Source organism: Anguilla anguilla, chromosome 19 (genome assembly GCF_013347855.1).
Source record: "Anguilla anguilla isolate fAngAng1 chromosome 19, fAngAng1.pri, whole genome shotgun sequence".
Taxonomy (NCBI): domain Eukaryota; kingdom Metazoa; phylum Chordata; class Actinopteri; order Anguilliformes; family Anguillidae; genus Anguilla; species Anguilla anguilla.
In genome coordinates, this window is record NC_049219.1 from 9,280,778 (window position 1) to 9,296,191 (window position 15,414).

The following is a 15,414-nucleotide window of genomic DNA, read 5'->3' on the forward strand; positions in this document are numbered from 1 at the left end:
CCTCCCTCCCTCTCTGTCTCTCTCCCTCTCCCTCTCTCTCTCTCTCTCTCTCCCTCCCTCGCTGTCTCTCTCCCTCTCTCTCTCTCTCTCCCTCCCTCGCTGTCTCTCTCCCTCTCTCTCTCTCTCTCCCTCCCTCGCTGTCTCTCTCCCTCTCTGCCTCTCTCTCTCTCTCCCTATCTCCCTTTCTCCCTTTCTAGGCTGGTCATGGTCTCTTTAACTCTCTCTCTCTCTCTCTCTCTCCCGCTGTCTGTGTCCCTGTTTCTCTCTCTCTCTCTCTCTCTCTCTTTCTCTGTCTCTAACACACTTTCTCTTTCTCTCTCTCTTTCCCTTTCTAGGCTGGTCATGTTCTCTTTAAGTCTCTCCCTCTCTCTCTCTCCCGCTGTCTGCGTCTCTCTCTCTCTCTCTCTTTCTCTGTCTCTAACACACTTTCTCTTTCTCTCTCTCTTTCCCTTTCTAGGCTGGTCATGTTCTCTTTAAGTCTCTCCCTCTCTCTCTCTCCCGCTGTCTGCGTCTCTCTCTTTCTCCCTCTCTCTCTCTCTCTCTGTTTTCTGCGTCTCTCTCTCTCTCTCTCTGTTTTCTGCAGTCTGGTTGGTGGACGTGCCGGGGCGATTAGCGGCAGGGCTTTAATCTGTCGGGTTTCGGTCTTTACGGCTTTAGGGCGAGGACGCGCGCACACACACACACACACGCGCGCACACACACAGACACACAGACACACACACGTGTTGGCGCATGCCAACCCCCCCCCCCCCCACCCTTTAATACGCCAACTTGGGGTAAAGTTCAGGTTGTGCCGAGGTGGGAATGGGGGGGTGACCCGGGACCCCCCCCTCCCCCCCCCCAACAACAAATCCCAGACTCCTCGTCTGCTGTGTGTAATCGACCCGGCCCCGGACCCCCCCCTTCCGCTGTGTGTAATCAGACCCGTCCCCTCATCCCCCCCCCCGACCCCGGACCCCCCCATCCGCTGCGTGTAATCGGACCGGTCTCGTGTTTGGGAGGGTGCGGGACATGGCTTCCGACGTAACCCGCTCGCCGCTAACAAGGCCCCTATCACGCCCTCTGCACGTGCTCCGCATGATTCCCCCAGCTGTCCCCCTCGCCTCTCCCTCTCCCTCTCCCTCTCCCTCTCCCTCTCCCTCTCCCTCTCCCTCTCCCTGCCTCTGTCTCTCTCTCTACATCCATCTCCCTCTGTCTCTGTCTGTCTCAATTCAGTTCAGTTCACTTGTGCTTTATTGGCATGGCTGTATACAAACAATACTGTCAAATCAATTCACTATTAAAACGAGTGACAATGACACACAATTCGTACACTGGAATAAAAACATATAAATATGAAAATAAATTCATAAATAAATAACCAGAGGTAAACCGACAGACAGACCTGTTGAGTGGCAGGAACAGTAACAAGACAAAAACTGCTAACAATACAAATAACAGGGATTGCGCCTCATTGGTTGTCCCTCATTTTGTGACTGGAGGCCACACATCTTGCAGCCAACGCCACGCATATCTGTTTTCTCCCCAGTATATATGGGAGTTCTTCTACATTAGTGTAATTATAAAAATTTAGCTAAAAAGTTCCCATGTTTTAATTAGAAGTTTTTCCCTTTTGTCCTTATATTTTTATGCGTGTCGTTAAATTGCAAACTGTGCAAAATAAACGTGTAGCGCTCCAGCTGGATAAAGCCACGCTTGGCGGCTGAGAGATTTTATTTTAGTCTGGCGTTCCAATCGTGGTTACTTTCCTTCCTCTCCTGGTGTAAGACAGGGGTCACAATTAACCCCAAATTGTGTAAATCAGGAAGGTTGTTGTTGTGCTAATCCCGAATTTCATGGGGGCCGCACGAGGGTACTGATTGTAGCGCAAGTTAAGATCCGCGTTGGTTCCGTGCTTCAGAAAACAAAATGGCGGCCCGAGTCATGCATGATATGTGCGATAGCGTGTTCTCTTGCGAACGTCGGAGGGCGAAAACGCACGTTGACGGATGTAAAAGTGCACAAGACCCGAAACTAGGAAAGTAAAAGTGAATGAAGAAGTGAATTGTGATTCTTTTTTTATTTTTTTTTTCTTGGAAGCGAACAGTGACTCGTGGAACAGACCGCTTCCTGTCGCGGTCTCTGCCTGGTGGCTGATCCGCCTGATTCAGGCTTCTGACCCTGCGGCTCCCTCGCCAAGCCAGGGGGGTCATGAATTGTGCTAAATTGAACCTCCCCTCCCCCCCCACACCCTCTTCTTTCCCCAGTCTGGGTCCATCTGCTTTCCACTGCATAAGCGCCTTGCTTTTTGTCGGCTGTGTCCGGGGGGGGGGGGGGGGAGGGGGGTGGGTGAGTGAGGAGGGGGGTAGCGGTAGTTTCCATGGAAACAGCGAGGTCAGGCCAGCAGAAGCGGAGCCGGGCCCGTCCGTGGCGGGAGGGCCGTTCTCCGCGCGGTTTCAGGCCGCCGCGGGAAACGGAAAAAAAACCCCGCCATCCGTGCGTCTCCTGACTAACGGCTCTGTTCCCCGAAGAATTCCCCTGGGATTGCGTGTGTGTGTGTGTGTGTGTGTGTGCGTGTGTGCGCGCGTGTGCGTGTGTGCGCGTGTGTGCGCGTGTGCGTGCGTGTGTGCGTGCGTGTGTGGATGTGTGCGTGTGTGTGTGCGTGCGTGTGTGCGCGTGTGTGTGGATGTGTGCATGTGTGTGCGTGTGTGCGTGTGCGCGTGCGCGCGCTCCCAAACGGAACGTGTCCAGCCTCTCGCTCATAGTCGTCTCCAGTTTGGGTTTCCAGCGCCGAGACGGGACCCCGAGACGCGCGCCCCTTCCCGCCTCGACAGATCGGCGGGTTACGCAGCAAAAGCGCTCCCTCGTGAATTTCCCGCGAACTGAAGCATCGTCTCCTCCGTCCTGGAAAGATTCAGATATTTTAATTGAGTTATTGCACAACAGTCACCGTACACAGTGAAACATTTGTCCCAAACTGCATCGTGATCATCTCAGAAATGGAGCTGAGCCCCCTCGCATGTGAAAGTAAAATAATGCACTCCTTCTGATTACTCACCCCATTTCCTGAAACCCCCCCCCCCCGCGTGCTGCCAGGGGTTCGAATCTCCCACCATGACACTCCCCGCTCTGTGATCCCATCTCTTTATCTCCTTATTTAAGCCTCTCTGCTTTCCCTGTGTATTTCCTTATCAGTAGATTACATTTTTCCCCATTCGTTAATTGGCCTTCATTTTTCTTCAACCGTCGCTTTTTCGCGTCATGGAAAATGGCAAAGAAAATCTGTGCATCGCTTGAAAATACATATTTCATATACTTCACTTCTGGGTTCATACCCTGTTCGTTTGCGGAGTATTTATCTGGTTTTGCTGTATTACATTAGTAAGGCATTGGTTTTCGAGGGGCTTTTTTTAGCCTGGTTGTTCTGCGTACTTCACTTTTCATGGAAATGTGTTGCATGATATTTACCGGTATGCTTCTTTGTGTTCTGGACATGCTGCAAATGTATGGCTGTTTATTAAGGTTCTTTCTCCACAGCCTAGATTGACGGATGTCAAGGCCGTACCCCGCAGTCATTATAGTTTCTAAGAAGGATAAATTATTTTTCATTTAACGTATTTTCATAAGTAGTTAACGGCCGTCATTAGGTTAACCTGGAGTAATTTTGCTGTAGTTAAACGTTCCTGACCTTGTCGGTTCTAGTTCCAGGAAATTCTGATAGAAAGTGAAATTAAAATTATGGCTGTGCCATGTTGTATTGGTCCACAAATAAAGTAGAAGTTTACTAAAAAAAATTTTTATTTGAGTTTCTTCTTTTCTTCCCTCTTTCCAATTTTATATACGGCTCCTGTTGTGCCCCTGTTGGCCCACAATGCACGTCAACAAGTGGGTGGCACCGTAAGAAAGACAAGTACGCTGAAGCCATTGTGCCAGAAGTTTGTCCAGACTCGTGCATCTTCACTGAGGGACACATGTGCAGTCTGAAGATTTGGCTTGTGACTCATCTTAGCCTTTTCATCGCTGAGAATTAAAAAAAAAAAAGTATCCTGCAGGTCAAATATTGCCACTATCAGGTCTGTAGCCTGATATGTTGTTTGCGTGGTAATTTTTATACAGTTTTACTTTTACCTCTAGCAAGATCGATATATTTTTTTGGGGGGTAATTTTATAAATAGCACATGATTTCATCCCTGTGTTTGGTAAGGGCCTCCAGTTACACGTCTCCATGTCCTAAGTCGTCGTCGTTGCGTGCTCACAGGCCTACGGTCGGGATGCTCTTCGGACGCCATCGCCGCGGTGCCAGCGTTCGAAGTTCTGCGGCTGCACTCTTTGTTGAATCGTCATTGAGTCATCCTGCACGGGCGGACCCTCGCCCTGCATTATTCATGGGAGAGAACCGCACCGCTTCTCTGAAAGTGTGCGCGCCGTGGCGGGGGGGCAGAAGCTGGAAGGAGCGACGCTCATACCAAGAGGCTCCGCTGCGCGCGGGTCATCGCTCCCCCTTTCGAAAGAATCCGAAAACTTGCTCTCCGGGACGGGAGGGTGCTGCTCACGTTGACGTGTCACAAAAATCTCTCCCCCGTTTTTTTTGGGCAAAAATTGGTTTGAAGTCGGTAACAACTGCTCGTCGACTATTTGTTTTCTAAGTTGTGACCAAGGAAACGATCGTTGGTATAGTAATGTGGTTTTTTTTTTGGAGATCTAGTTGTTCAGCTGAATTGATGGAACACGTGCGTAATCCTAAGCGTGTAAATATTGATCGCGTGACCATAAGCAGCTGCAGTCTGTTCAGTGGTTCTCCAGCCTGACGGTCGTTTCGTAGCCTGGGAAAGCACACTGATACGGCGTGACACTGATGGGATTGCCTTTCCTCTCTGGAAACAGGGGAACGGTTTAAGGAAGATCCTCCTCGCGCGATACTTCAGAAGCCCCTCCAAATCCGACGGGAACAGCGCCTCCGGAGGATACTCCAAACCTTCGGGAGGAGGTGAGTGCCAAAATCAAAATGGGCGGTGTTCTCCATCTAGGGGTTCACGTGCTCTTGTCTTCACCTTGACCCCTCTTTCATGCCAACCGAACTGTGTCCTCGGCTACAAATAAACCATTCTAAAATGAGTACTGCGCCTTATCCGACCTGTGTTTTTGTAGCAGTTCTAATGACCACGATATGCACTTTTTTTTTTAATACGTCGCTTTGGATAAAATAAATCCAAAATGTCGATGTGAGTGTAACGGTGGGTGCGGCTCTCGGACAGGGGGCTCCCCGGGGCCGGATACGGACCGGTGCGGGCCCTGCACGGCGGACATCCAGTGCCTGCTGGACAGCGTCGGCGCCTCGGAGCTGGTGGTGGACCTCATCGTCAGCACCAAGAACGACCGAGTGTTCGAGGAGAGCATCCTCCTGGGCATAAGTCTCCTGAAGGGAGGGAACCGGCAGATCCAGGTATTGATCATGTCGATCGTCTTAGGGGACGTCTTTCGCCACGGATATGCAGATTTTTATTTTTCGGAGACCACTGCGTTGCTTCATCACGTTGAGACTTTTTTCGTTGGGTAAGGGGGGTTAGTCTGTGCTCAGTGTTTTACAATACATGCGTGCGGTAGTTATTAAAAAAACTTTGTGGACTGGGGGGAGGCATTTGCTTTGTCAGTGCTGAGCATCTCTAAATCCTTTCATGTCTGGTGTCTGAATTCAAACTCCGATCTTTAACCCCCACCCCCCCCCCTCGCTGTCCCAGAATTCCTTTTACCACCAGCTTCATGACCAGAAGAAGTCGGAGAAGTTCTTCAAGGTTTTCTATGACCGCATGAAGCTGGCCCAGCAGGAGATCCGCTCCACCGTGTCCGTCAACATGTTCGAGGTGACCTGCAGGAAGAGGGACGAAGACGGGGAGACCACCACCACCCGCTACAAGAAACCAGGTCCGCACCTCCCCCCCACCACCTCCTCCTCACGTCTTAACCCAAACGCCTCCTCCGATCTCCACCACCTCCTCACGTCCTAACCCAAACGCCTCCTCCGATCTCCACCTCCTCACGTCTTAACCCAAACGCCTCCTCCAATCTCCACCTCCTCACGTTTTAACCCAAACACCACCTCCAATCTCCACCTCCTCACGTTTTAACCCAAACACCTCCTCCTATCTCCACCTCCTTACGTCTTAACCCAAACGCCTCCTCCGATCTCCACCTCCTCACGTCTTAACCCAAACGCCTCCTCCAGTCTCCTCCTCCTTACGTCTGAACCCACACACCTCTTCAGTGGAGTATAAAACCCGGTTCTCCCACCTCCTAACTGGAGTCTAAACACAGATCTACCACACCTCCTCGGAGTCTAAACCCCAATCCACACCGCCTCAGTAGTGTCTGGGTGGATTGATGTTGTGTGGCATTAAGGTCAGGGCTCTGTGCCAGGCCAGTCCAGTTCTTCCACACCATTCTTGACACAACTCTTTTGATCATATAGTGTATGAATGTACTCTAAGTGAAAAGACATACCATAATGCGCAGATGGCTGTAGTCTTCTTAGGCGGGTTAAGGGAGCGTATGTCCTGTCCATCTGTCCAGGGCGAGACTCCGGCCTGCACCTGAAGCAGGACATGAAGGGCCAGCTCAGGGAGGCCTCTTCCGCCACTTCCAAGGCCTACTCCACCTTCCGCAAGGAGATCGACCCGGACCTGGACATGATTGGCCCGGGTGGGGAAGGGGGCGGGCCGGAGGAGTCACGGGAGGAAGCCCTGATGAGCCCGGCCATCTCCATAATGAAGCCCATTCTGCGCTACCTGCAGCTGCTCTGCGAGAACCACAACCGGGACCTGCAGGTGAAGCCACATTGAGATTGCAGTCCCATCCAGCTGAACCGGCTCATGCACTGGTTTGCCAGTCGAGCGTCGATCCATAGATTCCCATGAACCGCTCAACTCTTGGTGTTGTGTCAGATTTTATGCTGATTTTTTTTTTTACCCACCCAGAATTTTCTACGGAACCAGAACAACAAGACCAATTACAACCTGGTGTGTGAGACCCTGCAGTTCCTGGACTGCATCTGTGGCAGCACCACTGGTGGGCTGGGCCTTCTGGGGCTCTACATTAACGAGAGGAACGTGGACCTGGTCAAGCAAACCCTCGAGACCATTACTGAGTACTGCCAAGGACCCTGCCATGAGAACCAGGTACCCTAAACCCGCTCGTTTACACTTGCTCACTTATACCTGCCCATTTAAACCTGCTCACTTACACCTGCTCACTTATACCTGCCCATTTAAACCTGCTCACTTACACCTGCTTTCATACCCTGGCTCACATCCATCCTAGCTCCACCCTGTTGAAATATGCCCTATCCTTCTGACCCCACCCCCCACCCTCCCACCCCCCTTTTCCCCAGACCTGCATCGCCAAGCACGAGTCCAACGGCATCGACATCATCATCGCCCTCATCGTGAACCCCATCAACCCCCTCGGGACGCACCGCATGGACCTGGTGCTGGTGCTGAAGGTGGGGGGGGGGGGGTCCCCCTGGGTCACACCCGCACCAATCAGGGACGGGTGTTTTCCTGATTAATCATAAAACGCTGATTTTCAGACCCTATGCCTCTCAACTTGTGTGCATCATAAACACATACACCAAGAGCGTTTGCACTCTTCGATAGCTTATAGGAGTGAGCATTCAGCAATAACACCAAGTACTAGTGGTCCCAGAGACTTTAGGGTGTGCATATTGATGTGTACTGTAGAGAAAATGCATGCATGCATGCATATGCCATACACACCGTACTGGAGAGAATTCAGTATTTCCTGATTAACCCTGAAAATTCACACGCCCAAGTTGTTAGGTAGGCTTCCGGCATGTTTTGGAATGGCGGTATTCAGCTTGTGGGTCTTTTTTTTTTTTTTTTTTTTTTGTGTGTGTGTGGCGCCCTGCAGAACAACGCCTCCAAGCTGCTCCTGGCCATCATGGAGAGCCGGCACGACAGCGAGAACGCCGAGAAGATCCTGTACAAGATGAGGCCCAACGAGCTGGTGAGTGGGCGGAGCCTAACGCGGCGCCGGCGGCGACGCACTGGCTGTGCGTTACTGGTCGCAAAGCTCGCTGCGACGCGATTGGTTGCGAAGCTCGCTACAGTGCGATTGGTTGTGAAGCTCACTGCGATGCGATTGGTTGCGAAGCTCACTGCAATGCGATTGGTTGCGAAGCTCACTGCAACGTTTGCATCCAGGTGGACGTGATGAAGGAGGCGTACAACCAGGGCCTGGAGAGCGAGGGGGAGGTCGCAGGAGACGACATCACGCCCAAAGACGTGGGTCACAACATCTACATCCTGGCTCACCAGGTAAGCCCCGCCCCATCCTGGCTCACCAGGTACGCCCCAGCCCCATCCTGGCTCACCAGGTACGCCCCAGCCCCATCCTGGCTCACCAGGTACGCCCCAGCCCCATCCTGGCTCACCAGGTACGCCCCAGCCCCATCCTGGCTCACCAGGTACGCCCCAGCCCCATCCTGGCTCACCAGGTACGCCCCAGCCCCATCCTGGCTCACCAGGTACGCCCCGCCCCACCCTGGCTCACCAGGTACGCCCCGCCCCACCCTGGCTCACCAGGTACGCCCCGCCCCACCCTGGCTCACCAGGTACGCCCCGCCCCACCCTGGCTCACCAGGTACGCCCCGCCCCGCCCCACCCTGGCTCACCAGGTACACCCCACCCCATCCTGGGTCACCAGGTACACCCCCGCCCCATCCTGGCTCACCAGGTACACCCCCGCCCCATCCTGGCTCACCAGGTATGCCCCGCCCCATCCTGGCTCACCAGGTATGCCCCGCCCCATCCTGGCTCACCAGGTACGCCCCGCCCCATCCTGGCTCCCCAGGTACTCCCTGATGGAAAATGCTATGCAATGTAAAAAAAGCTGTTTAAGTCACTCTGGAATAGAGTCTCTGCTAAATGCCAGTAACGTAAATGTAAATGTGAACAGTGGAACCACAGTATTAACAAAAGGATTCTGGTTGTTAAAACCAAGAGAGATTTCTTTATCTTTTTAAAAATCTCAGTGGGGAAAAAAAAAAAAAAAAAACTGGATCCTGTGTCGGACGTGGTCTGCTAGCCGGCGTGAAAGGAGAAGCGAAACGCTCGCTGCGCGCCGCGGCCGGACGCCAGGCCCGACGGGGGGTTCCGCTTCTTCATTTCGCCCGCCTTAGACGCCGGCGCCGCCAGACGGTGTATTTCCGTCTCTCTCTCTCTCTCTCCGAAACCCCGGCAGGTGGGGAGAGAGAGAGAGAGAGAGAGAGAGAGACGGAAATTGCACGGAACGCGCGTTTCGTGTTTGTTTAGCTGGCGCGACGCCCTCTCGCCCTCCTCCTCCTCCTCCTCTTCCTCTTCCTGCGGTCGGGGCTGCCGGAGAAACCGCTCGCCGTCCTCGTGAACTCCTGACCCGTCTGGCGGGACGTTTTTTGTGGTGAAAGGGCACGAGCTCGGAACGTTTGGCTGTGCCCTTTCTTCTTCCCACCGCTCTGGTACAGGTGTGTCAAGGTGTGACTCATCAGCCCATAAGAACATTCCAGAACTCTATGGCTGCTTTTAATGTATTTTTTTAACCTGGCTGTTCTGTTGTTGTGGCTTACCCTGTGCTTTGCGTCTTGTGGCGAATGGTTATGTGGATGCATTAACCGTCAGTAACACAGCAAAAAGAGTGTTGATCATTGGAAGGGCTTGGTAAGGCATGTAACCAATAGTGACGCAGGAAACCGAGCTCTGACCGGTGACGGACGGCCTGTTGAAGTGTGTCGACCAATCGTAACGCTCGGCTGTCCTCTCCCCCAGCTCGCCCGGCACAGCAAGCTGCTGCATCAGAGCTTGAGGCCGGGACTTGATCCCGACAACGAGGGCGATGACGCGCTCCGGTACTACTCCAAGCACACGGCCCAAATCGAGGTACGGCACCCCCCCCCCCCCCCCCCGCCCCGCCCCCACCCCCCAACGCTCTCGTCCTCGTTGGCTGTGGATGGAGAGGGCCCAGAAACCTCCTCAGTTTCCTCTGTGATCTACTGCTGTTTCAGCCATAGAGGATAAGGATTAGTGAAGTATACTTTCTGAGACCATTGAAGCTACTGCCATTAGTTATATCATGATATCAGACCTGGGTCAAATACGTATTTGTTTTGGATTCAAATACTTTTCTAAGCTTTACTGATCTTGTCTGGTGTATTGGAACCAATGAAATACTCTCAAAAAGTGCAAACCCCGCCTTCTGGTCATATTGGCCGGCTCAGTTACACCAGGCAAGATCAACAGAGCACAGAAAAGTATTTGAATCCAAAACAAATACTTATTTGAACCAGGTCTGCATGGTATCCAGTAGTATCCAGTCCCAGGTGTTGTACTTATTAAGGAAATACATACACGAGTTAAATATCTCTTATTGGTGTTCGGATGAACAAGGCGAAGTAACGCGCTTGTGGATGTTAGCTTCCGTATCCGCTAGCTGCTAACCGGGTTTAGCGCAGCTAAAGGCAGTGCCGCTCGGCCCCGCAGATCGTCCGCCGCGACCGCACGATGGAGAAGATCGTCTTCCCCGTGCCCAACATCTGCGAGTACCTGACGCACGAGTCCAAGGTGCGCGTCTTCACCAGCACCGAGCGCGACGAGCAGGGCAGCAAGGTCAACGACTTCTTCCAGCAGTTCGAGGACCTCTACAGCGAGATGAGGTGGCAGAAGAACATTCAAAGTGAGCGCCTACCTTCAGCGCACTTTCTATTTCTCGTTTAAAAAATAAATTAAAAAATGAAGATAACACTTTACATTAAGTTGCAGCTATACCTGTGTAGTTCAAGTAGTTGAAAATACCTGTGTAGTAACTAATTTGGTAACAGGTTGTTTCTAAGCAACTCCAACGTGGGTAACAGTGAATAACAGTTAGCGGTATTCTTAGTTACACGTGAATATTTTCAGATATTTTAAATGGTGTAATTGAACTATAGTGGTTAACTGTAATGGTGTAATTGCCGTGTAATGGAGTAATGTAATGGTGTAATTGCCGTGTAATGGAGTAATGGGAATGTGACAGTAATGGTAATGGCGGAATGTAGCTGCGGCGGTGTGTGAGCGACTCTCTGTGTGTCCGCCAGACAACCCGGCTCTCTTCTGGTTCTCCCGGCACATCTCCCTGTGGGGCAGCATCTCCTTCAACCTGGCGGTGCTGGTCAACCTGGCGGTGGCGCTCTTCTACCCGTTCGGGGACGACGGCGACGAAGGTGAGCTCCCGCCGCCGCTCCAGTCCGCTCGCCCGGCCTCCTCCGCCATCGCGAATGGGAGGGGGAGGGGGAGGGGGCGGGGGCGGGGGCGGGGCATTTGTCTTCTGTGCCGTTCTGATGCGGTTCTTCGATCAGGCAAAACTTCGGTTTTCAGACCCTAAAAATCTCAACCAGAAACGGAGGTCTTAGGAATGTCATAGGCACCACATGGCACGAGCGTGGGTGGAGGTGGTGGGTGGTGTGGGGTGCCCTCTTCTTCACGACCCCAACGAGACCTTCAGTGTGAACTCCAAACCAGCAGCAACCTTAAATTCTGCGGCCATGACTCCTTACAGCCAACTGCATAGTTTGATTCTAGTATAGTGTAGACGTATGGGTGTAGCTTTAGTGTACGCAGTCTGTTATACCTTTTATTTATCTGTGGATGGATTATTGCGGTTGTGCAAATGTGTTGGTTTTTCCAGGCACCCTACCTCACCTTGTGTCCATCCTGCTGTGGGTCGCCGTGGCGATGTGCTCCACCATGCTGTTGGTTCTTCGCAAGCCGGCGGGAATCCGGCCCTTCCTGGTGTCCGTCATCCTGCGCTCCATCTACACCCTGGGCCTGGCGTTCACTCTGGTGCTGCTGGGAGCGGCCAATGTGAGCACTCGCACACTCACGCACACACTCATAAACACGCACACACACACACACACACATACACACTCACACACTCTCTCAACGCGCATGCATGCACACAGAATATCTGCACTTATTTTCTGCATTGTTAGCCCCTCTTGTAGTGCCCCCTTTCTGTACACAAGCCAGAAAATGACATACCCAAAATAAAATGGTTGCTATTCTTGAACCCTTTTCACTATAGGCATAATACCGTAATAATACACTTCTGAAAGGTAGCCCTTGAGAGTGTTTTTCCCACGGCGTGCCGCGCCCCCGGCCTCCACATCCCCCCCCCCCCCACCCTACCCCGTGAGGCCCCCAGTGCCTCCTGGCCGAATCACGCCCTGGCAAAGTGCTGAGCGTCAGGTCACATGACTGCCTCACGTGAACAGCAAAGCCTTTAAAAAAAATAAATAAAAAAAACGTGTATGTATTATTTCATTGTGTCGCGTTTTATACCGGCTACTGAAATTGGCTGTCTATTTTTTGCAACCTTTTTTATTAAAAGCGTGTTTTCCGAGTGTCACAAAGATGCTCGGGTGGGTGGAGCCGGTGCCCAAAGAGGGAGCGTTATTTTTGCGCTTTTTTTTGGGCCGCTTTTTTTTCCCTCCTTCGGGGCCATTACCGTCACCCTTTCACAGGCTAAGAATAAACGCCTTTGAGCTCCCGTCTCTCTCTCTCCCCCTCTCCTGCTCTCTCTCTCCCTCTCTCCCTCCCTTCAGCTGCTGAACAAGATGGTGTTTCTGGTGAGCTTCGTGGGGAACCGGGGCACGTTCACGCGCGGCTACAAGGCCGTGGTGATGGACATGGCCTTCCTCTACCACGTCACCTACGTCATCGTCTGCATGCTGGGCCTCTTCCTCCACGAGTTCTTCTACAGCTTCCTGGTAGGAAAGCCTCCTCCTTTTCCTCCTCCTCCTCTTCCTCCCTGCGGCAGCCTTGTTTTTTTTCCCGCCGTGGAGTTTCCGTGCCGATGGAGTTTCCGTGGTTTTGGAGCTGACCGGCACCGATTAGGTTCAGTCCAGGTGTGTTTTAGGGACATGGTGACATGATCCACCACACATTTTTAGCATCAGAAACCTGTGTGCAGCAGGGTCCTTGTTGGTGACCCCCTGGTCTGTAGCGTAGCAGCCATATTATTTGCAACGGTCTGACGGAACTATATGATTTTTCCTTATTTTAATAGCTTTTCCCCTGATTGGTCCAAAAGATGATTTTCAGGCCCCAAATGTCTGTTGAGTACTAGCATTTTCCATCCTGCTGTCAACTGTGGAAGGGTTGAAAGAGCTTCTGCGTGTGTCAAGTCCTCTGCCCCTGCTTGAGGAGTTCCCGTGAAGAGTATGTGGTTTTTCTTGATTACTGAGTGTTAGTTTCTTTATGCATACCCACTCCCCTCCCCTCCCCTCGGCCCCCCCAGCTCCTTGACCTGGTTTACAGGGAGGAGACGCTCCTGAACGTGATCAAGAGCGTGACGCGGAACGGGCGCTCCATCATCCTCACGGCCGTGCTGGCGCTCATCCTGGTCTACCTCTTCTCCATCGTGGGCTTCCTCTTCCTCAAGGACGACTTCCGCATGGAGGTGGACCGGCTGCACTTCCCAGGTCAGTTTCTTTTTAAAAAAAAAAAAAAAAAAAAAACGCTCTTCTAACCTTTTCTCCTCAGACACTCCTGATGGGCGGCAGTGTAGCACAGCGGGTAAGGAGCTGGGCTTGTGACCGAAAGGTCGCAGGTTCGATTCCCGGGTAGGACACTGCCGTTGTACCCTTGAGCCCAAGTACTTAACCTGAATTGCTTCAAGTATATATCCAGCTGTAAAAATGGATACAATGTAAAAAGAAAAAAAAAGTTGTGTAAGTTGCTCTTGATAAGAGCGTCTGCTAAATGCCTGTAAATAATGTGTGTGGGAAAAAAACTATTGACCGTATATTTTGACCGTATTGTTTCCATCGACTTGCATTAACATGGGTGGCAGAAACACAGCTATACTGCAGCCAACCGCACTGGCGCTAGTGAGCAACGTCTCTCGACAAGACCAGGAAGGCGAGCCTCGAGCGATTTCTTTATAACGCGTCATCCGCTTGTGTCTTAGGAGGCCTGAACCCACCGCCGTGTTCAAAAGAGTTCTGCGAGGACTCCATACGCCTACCTGGCGCAGGTGAGTTGAGTATAAGGATGCGGCGCCAGGGCTTTTAATCCTGGTTACGCGGTCGAGAAACAGAGCAGCGTAAAACCAGAAATGCCCTGGAAGACTTCTGAGACACCGTGAAATTCTGACGTGACAAATTTTTCATCTGGTTGGCACCGAGACGTGTTGTTGCTGGGGTGGGACTGTGACATCACATGCTGTTGCTAGGGTGGTACTGTGACAATCGCATGCTATTACCAGAGTAGTACGTGCTTGAACTTTTGCTGTTTCTCAGGTGGTATAAAAAAAAAAGATTTTACTGGAATGGTAGTTGTGAGATAACTGGGAAGGAAGTTATATGTTTCTAGAACAATCTACGTGCACGGCAGAAGTGAAACTGCTGCACGGAAGTTTTCACTGAAATTGATTTTTCTTTCGTGTGACAAGCATAAAAGTGCCATGCATTAGCATGCACACATCCACGCACACCTACATCACAAAGCCATAAACCTCCCACAGACACACAGACAGAGTGCTCTATAATGACACACATCTCCAGCCAACACGGTTTACGTATTAGAGGACAATGGAAAATAATGAAATGATTTCCTTTCGAGTTCGTGCGGAAATAAACGAAAAGCACTCCCGGCTCCCACTGCTCGCTCTCTTCAGCCGATAATCACAGAAGAGCCACCACTTTTTTTTTTTTTTTTTTTGAAAATTCAAATTACGGTAACGGCGGGTCGTTCCGAGCGACACGTGCGGAATTGAAATCGCAAATTTCCCCCGTCCGCTCGCGCCGACGCACCGAGGTCACGTGCGGCCGGTTAGCGGTTAGCGCCGTTTGAGTGCCAGCCCGCGCCCGTGTGGTGGGCGGCGTCTAAAACAGGGCGCCGGGGGGGGGGGTTCTGTCCCGCTGCCGTGGGACCATTTTCGAGCGCGGCGAGCCCCAGGTTCAACCGTCCTCATCTCGCGTCCGGTAAAAAAAAAAAAAAAACCAAACTTTACCGTCGAAGCTCTGCCGCGGTTTAAGGCCGCCGTGATCCGACGTTCGAGATGTCTCGTCGTCTTCACCTCCGCTACGCGCGTTCATTCGTCCCGTGCCGTTCTTTCATTAGCCGTCTGCTCGCTGTGATCTCTCGTGGGGGGTTTTGACGGCGTGTGTTTCTGTGGTCCTTCCCCCCCCCCCCCCCCCCCCCCCCCCCCCCCCCGGCAGAGGAGAGCGACGGGACGGAGCCCGTGTGCGAGACCCTGCTCATGTGCATCGTGACAGTGCTCAACCAGGGCCTGCGCAACGGCGGCGGCGTCGGGGACGTGCTCCGGAAGCCGTCCAAAGACGTGAGTCACCTCCCTGTCCGCCATTTTCCTCCTCCAGCCATCTCCCTCTCTACTGCATAGGACAGG

The 15,414-nt window shown here is 52.3% G+C and overlaps 1 protein-coding gene across 2 annotated transcripts in view; it reads left to right on the forward strand.

Annotated features, from left to right (window-relative positions):
• The window catches only part of itpr2 (inositol 1,4,5-trisphosphate receptor, type 2), an 87,089-nt gene that overhangs the window by 60,701 nt on the left and 10,974 nt on the right, over positions 1 to 15,414 (forward strand). For both annotated transcript variants that reach the window (XM_035402253.1, XM_035402254.1), the window contains 16 exons: positions 4,864 to 4,966; positions 5,235 to 5,422; positions 5,718 to 5,901; positions 6,547 to 6,800; positions 6,951 to 7,151; positions 7,364 to 7,474; positions 7,903 to 7,998; positions 8,196 to 8,309; positions 9,795 to 9,905; positions 10,506 to 10,698; positions 11,099 to 11,224; positions 11,689 to 11,864; positions 12,608 to 12,772; positions 13,303 to 13,486; positions 13,975 to 14,040; positions 15,227 to 15,348. In XM_035402253.1, the coding sequence (XP_035258144.1) occupies positions 4,864 to 4,966; positions 5,235 to 5,422; positions 5,718 to 5,901; positions 6,547 to 6,800; positions 6,951 to 7,151; positions 7,364 to 7,474; positions 7,903 to 7,998; positions 8,196 to 8,309; positions 9,795 to 9,905; positions 10,506 to 10,698; positions 11,099 to 11,224; positions 11,689 to 11,864; positions 12,608 to 12,772; positions 13,303 to 13,486; positions 13,975 to 14,040; positions 15,227 to 15,348 (2,394 nt within the window). The remainder of the gene's footprint in view (positions 1 to 4,863; positions 4,967 to 5,234; positions 5,423 to 5,717; positions 5,902 to 6,546; positions 6,801 to 6,950; positions 7,152 to 7,363; positions 7,475 to 7,902; positions 7,999 to 8,195; positions 8,310 to 9,794; positions 9,906 to 10,505; positions 10,699 to 11,098; positions 11,225 to 11,688; positions 11,865 to 12,607; positions 12,773 to 13,302; positions 13,487 to 13,974; positions 14,041 to 15,226; positions 15,349 to 15,414) is intronic.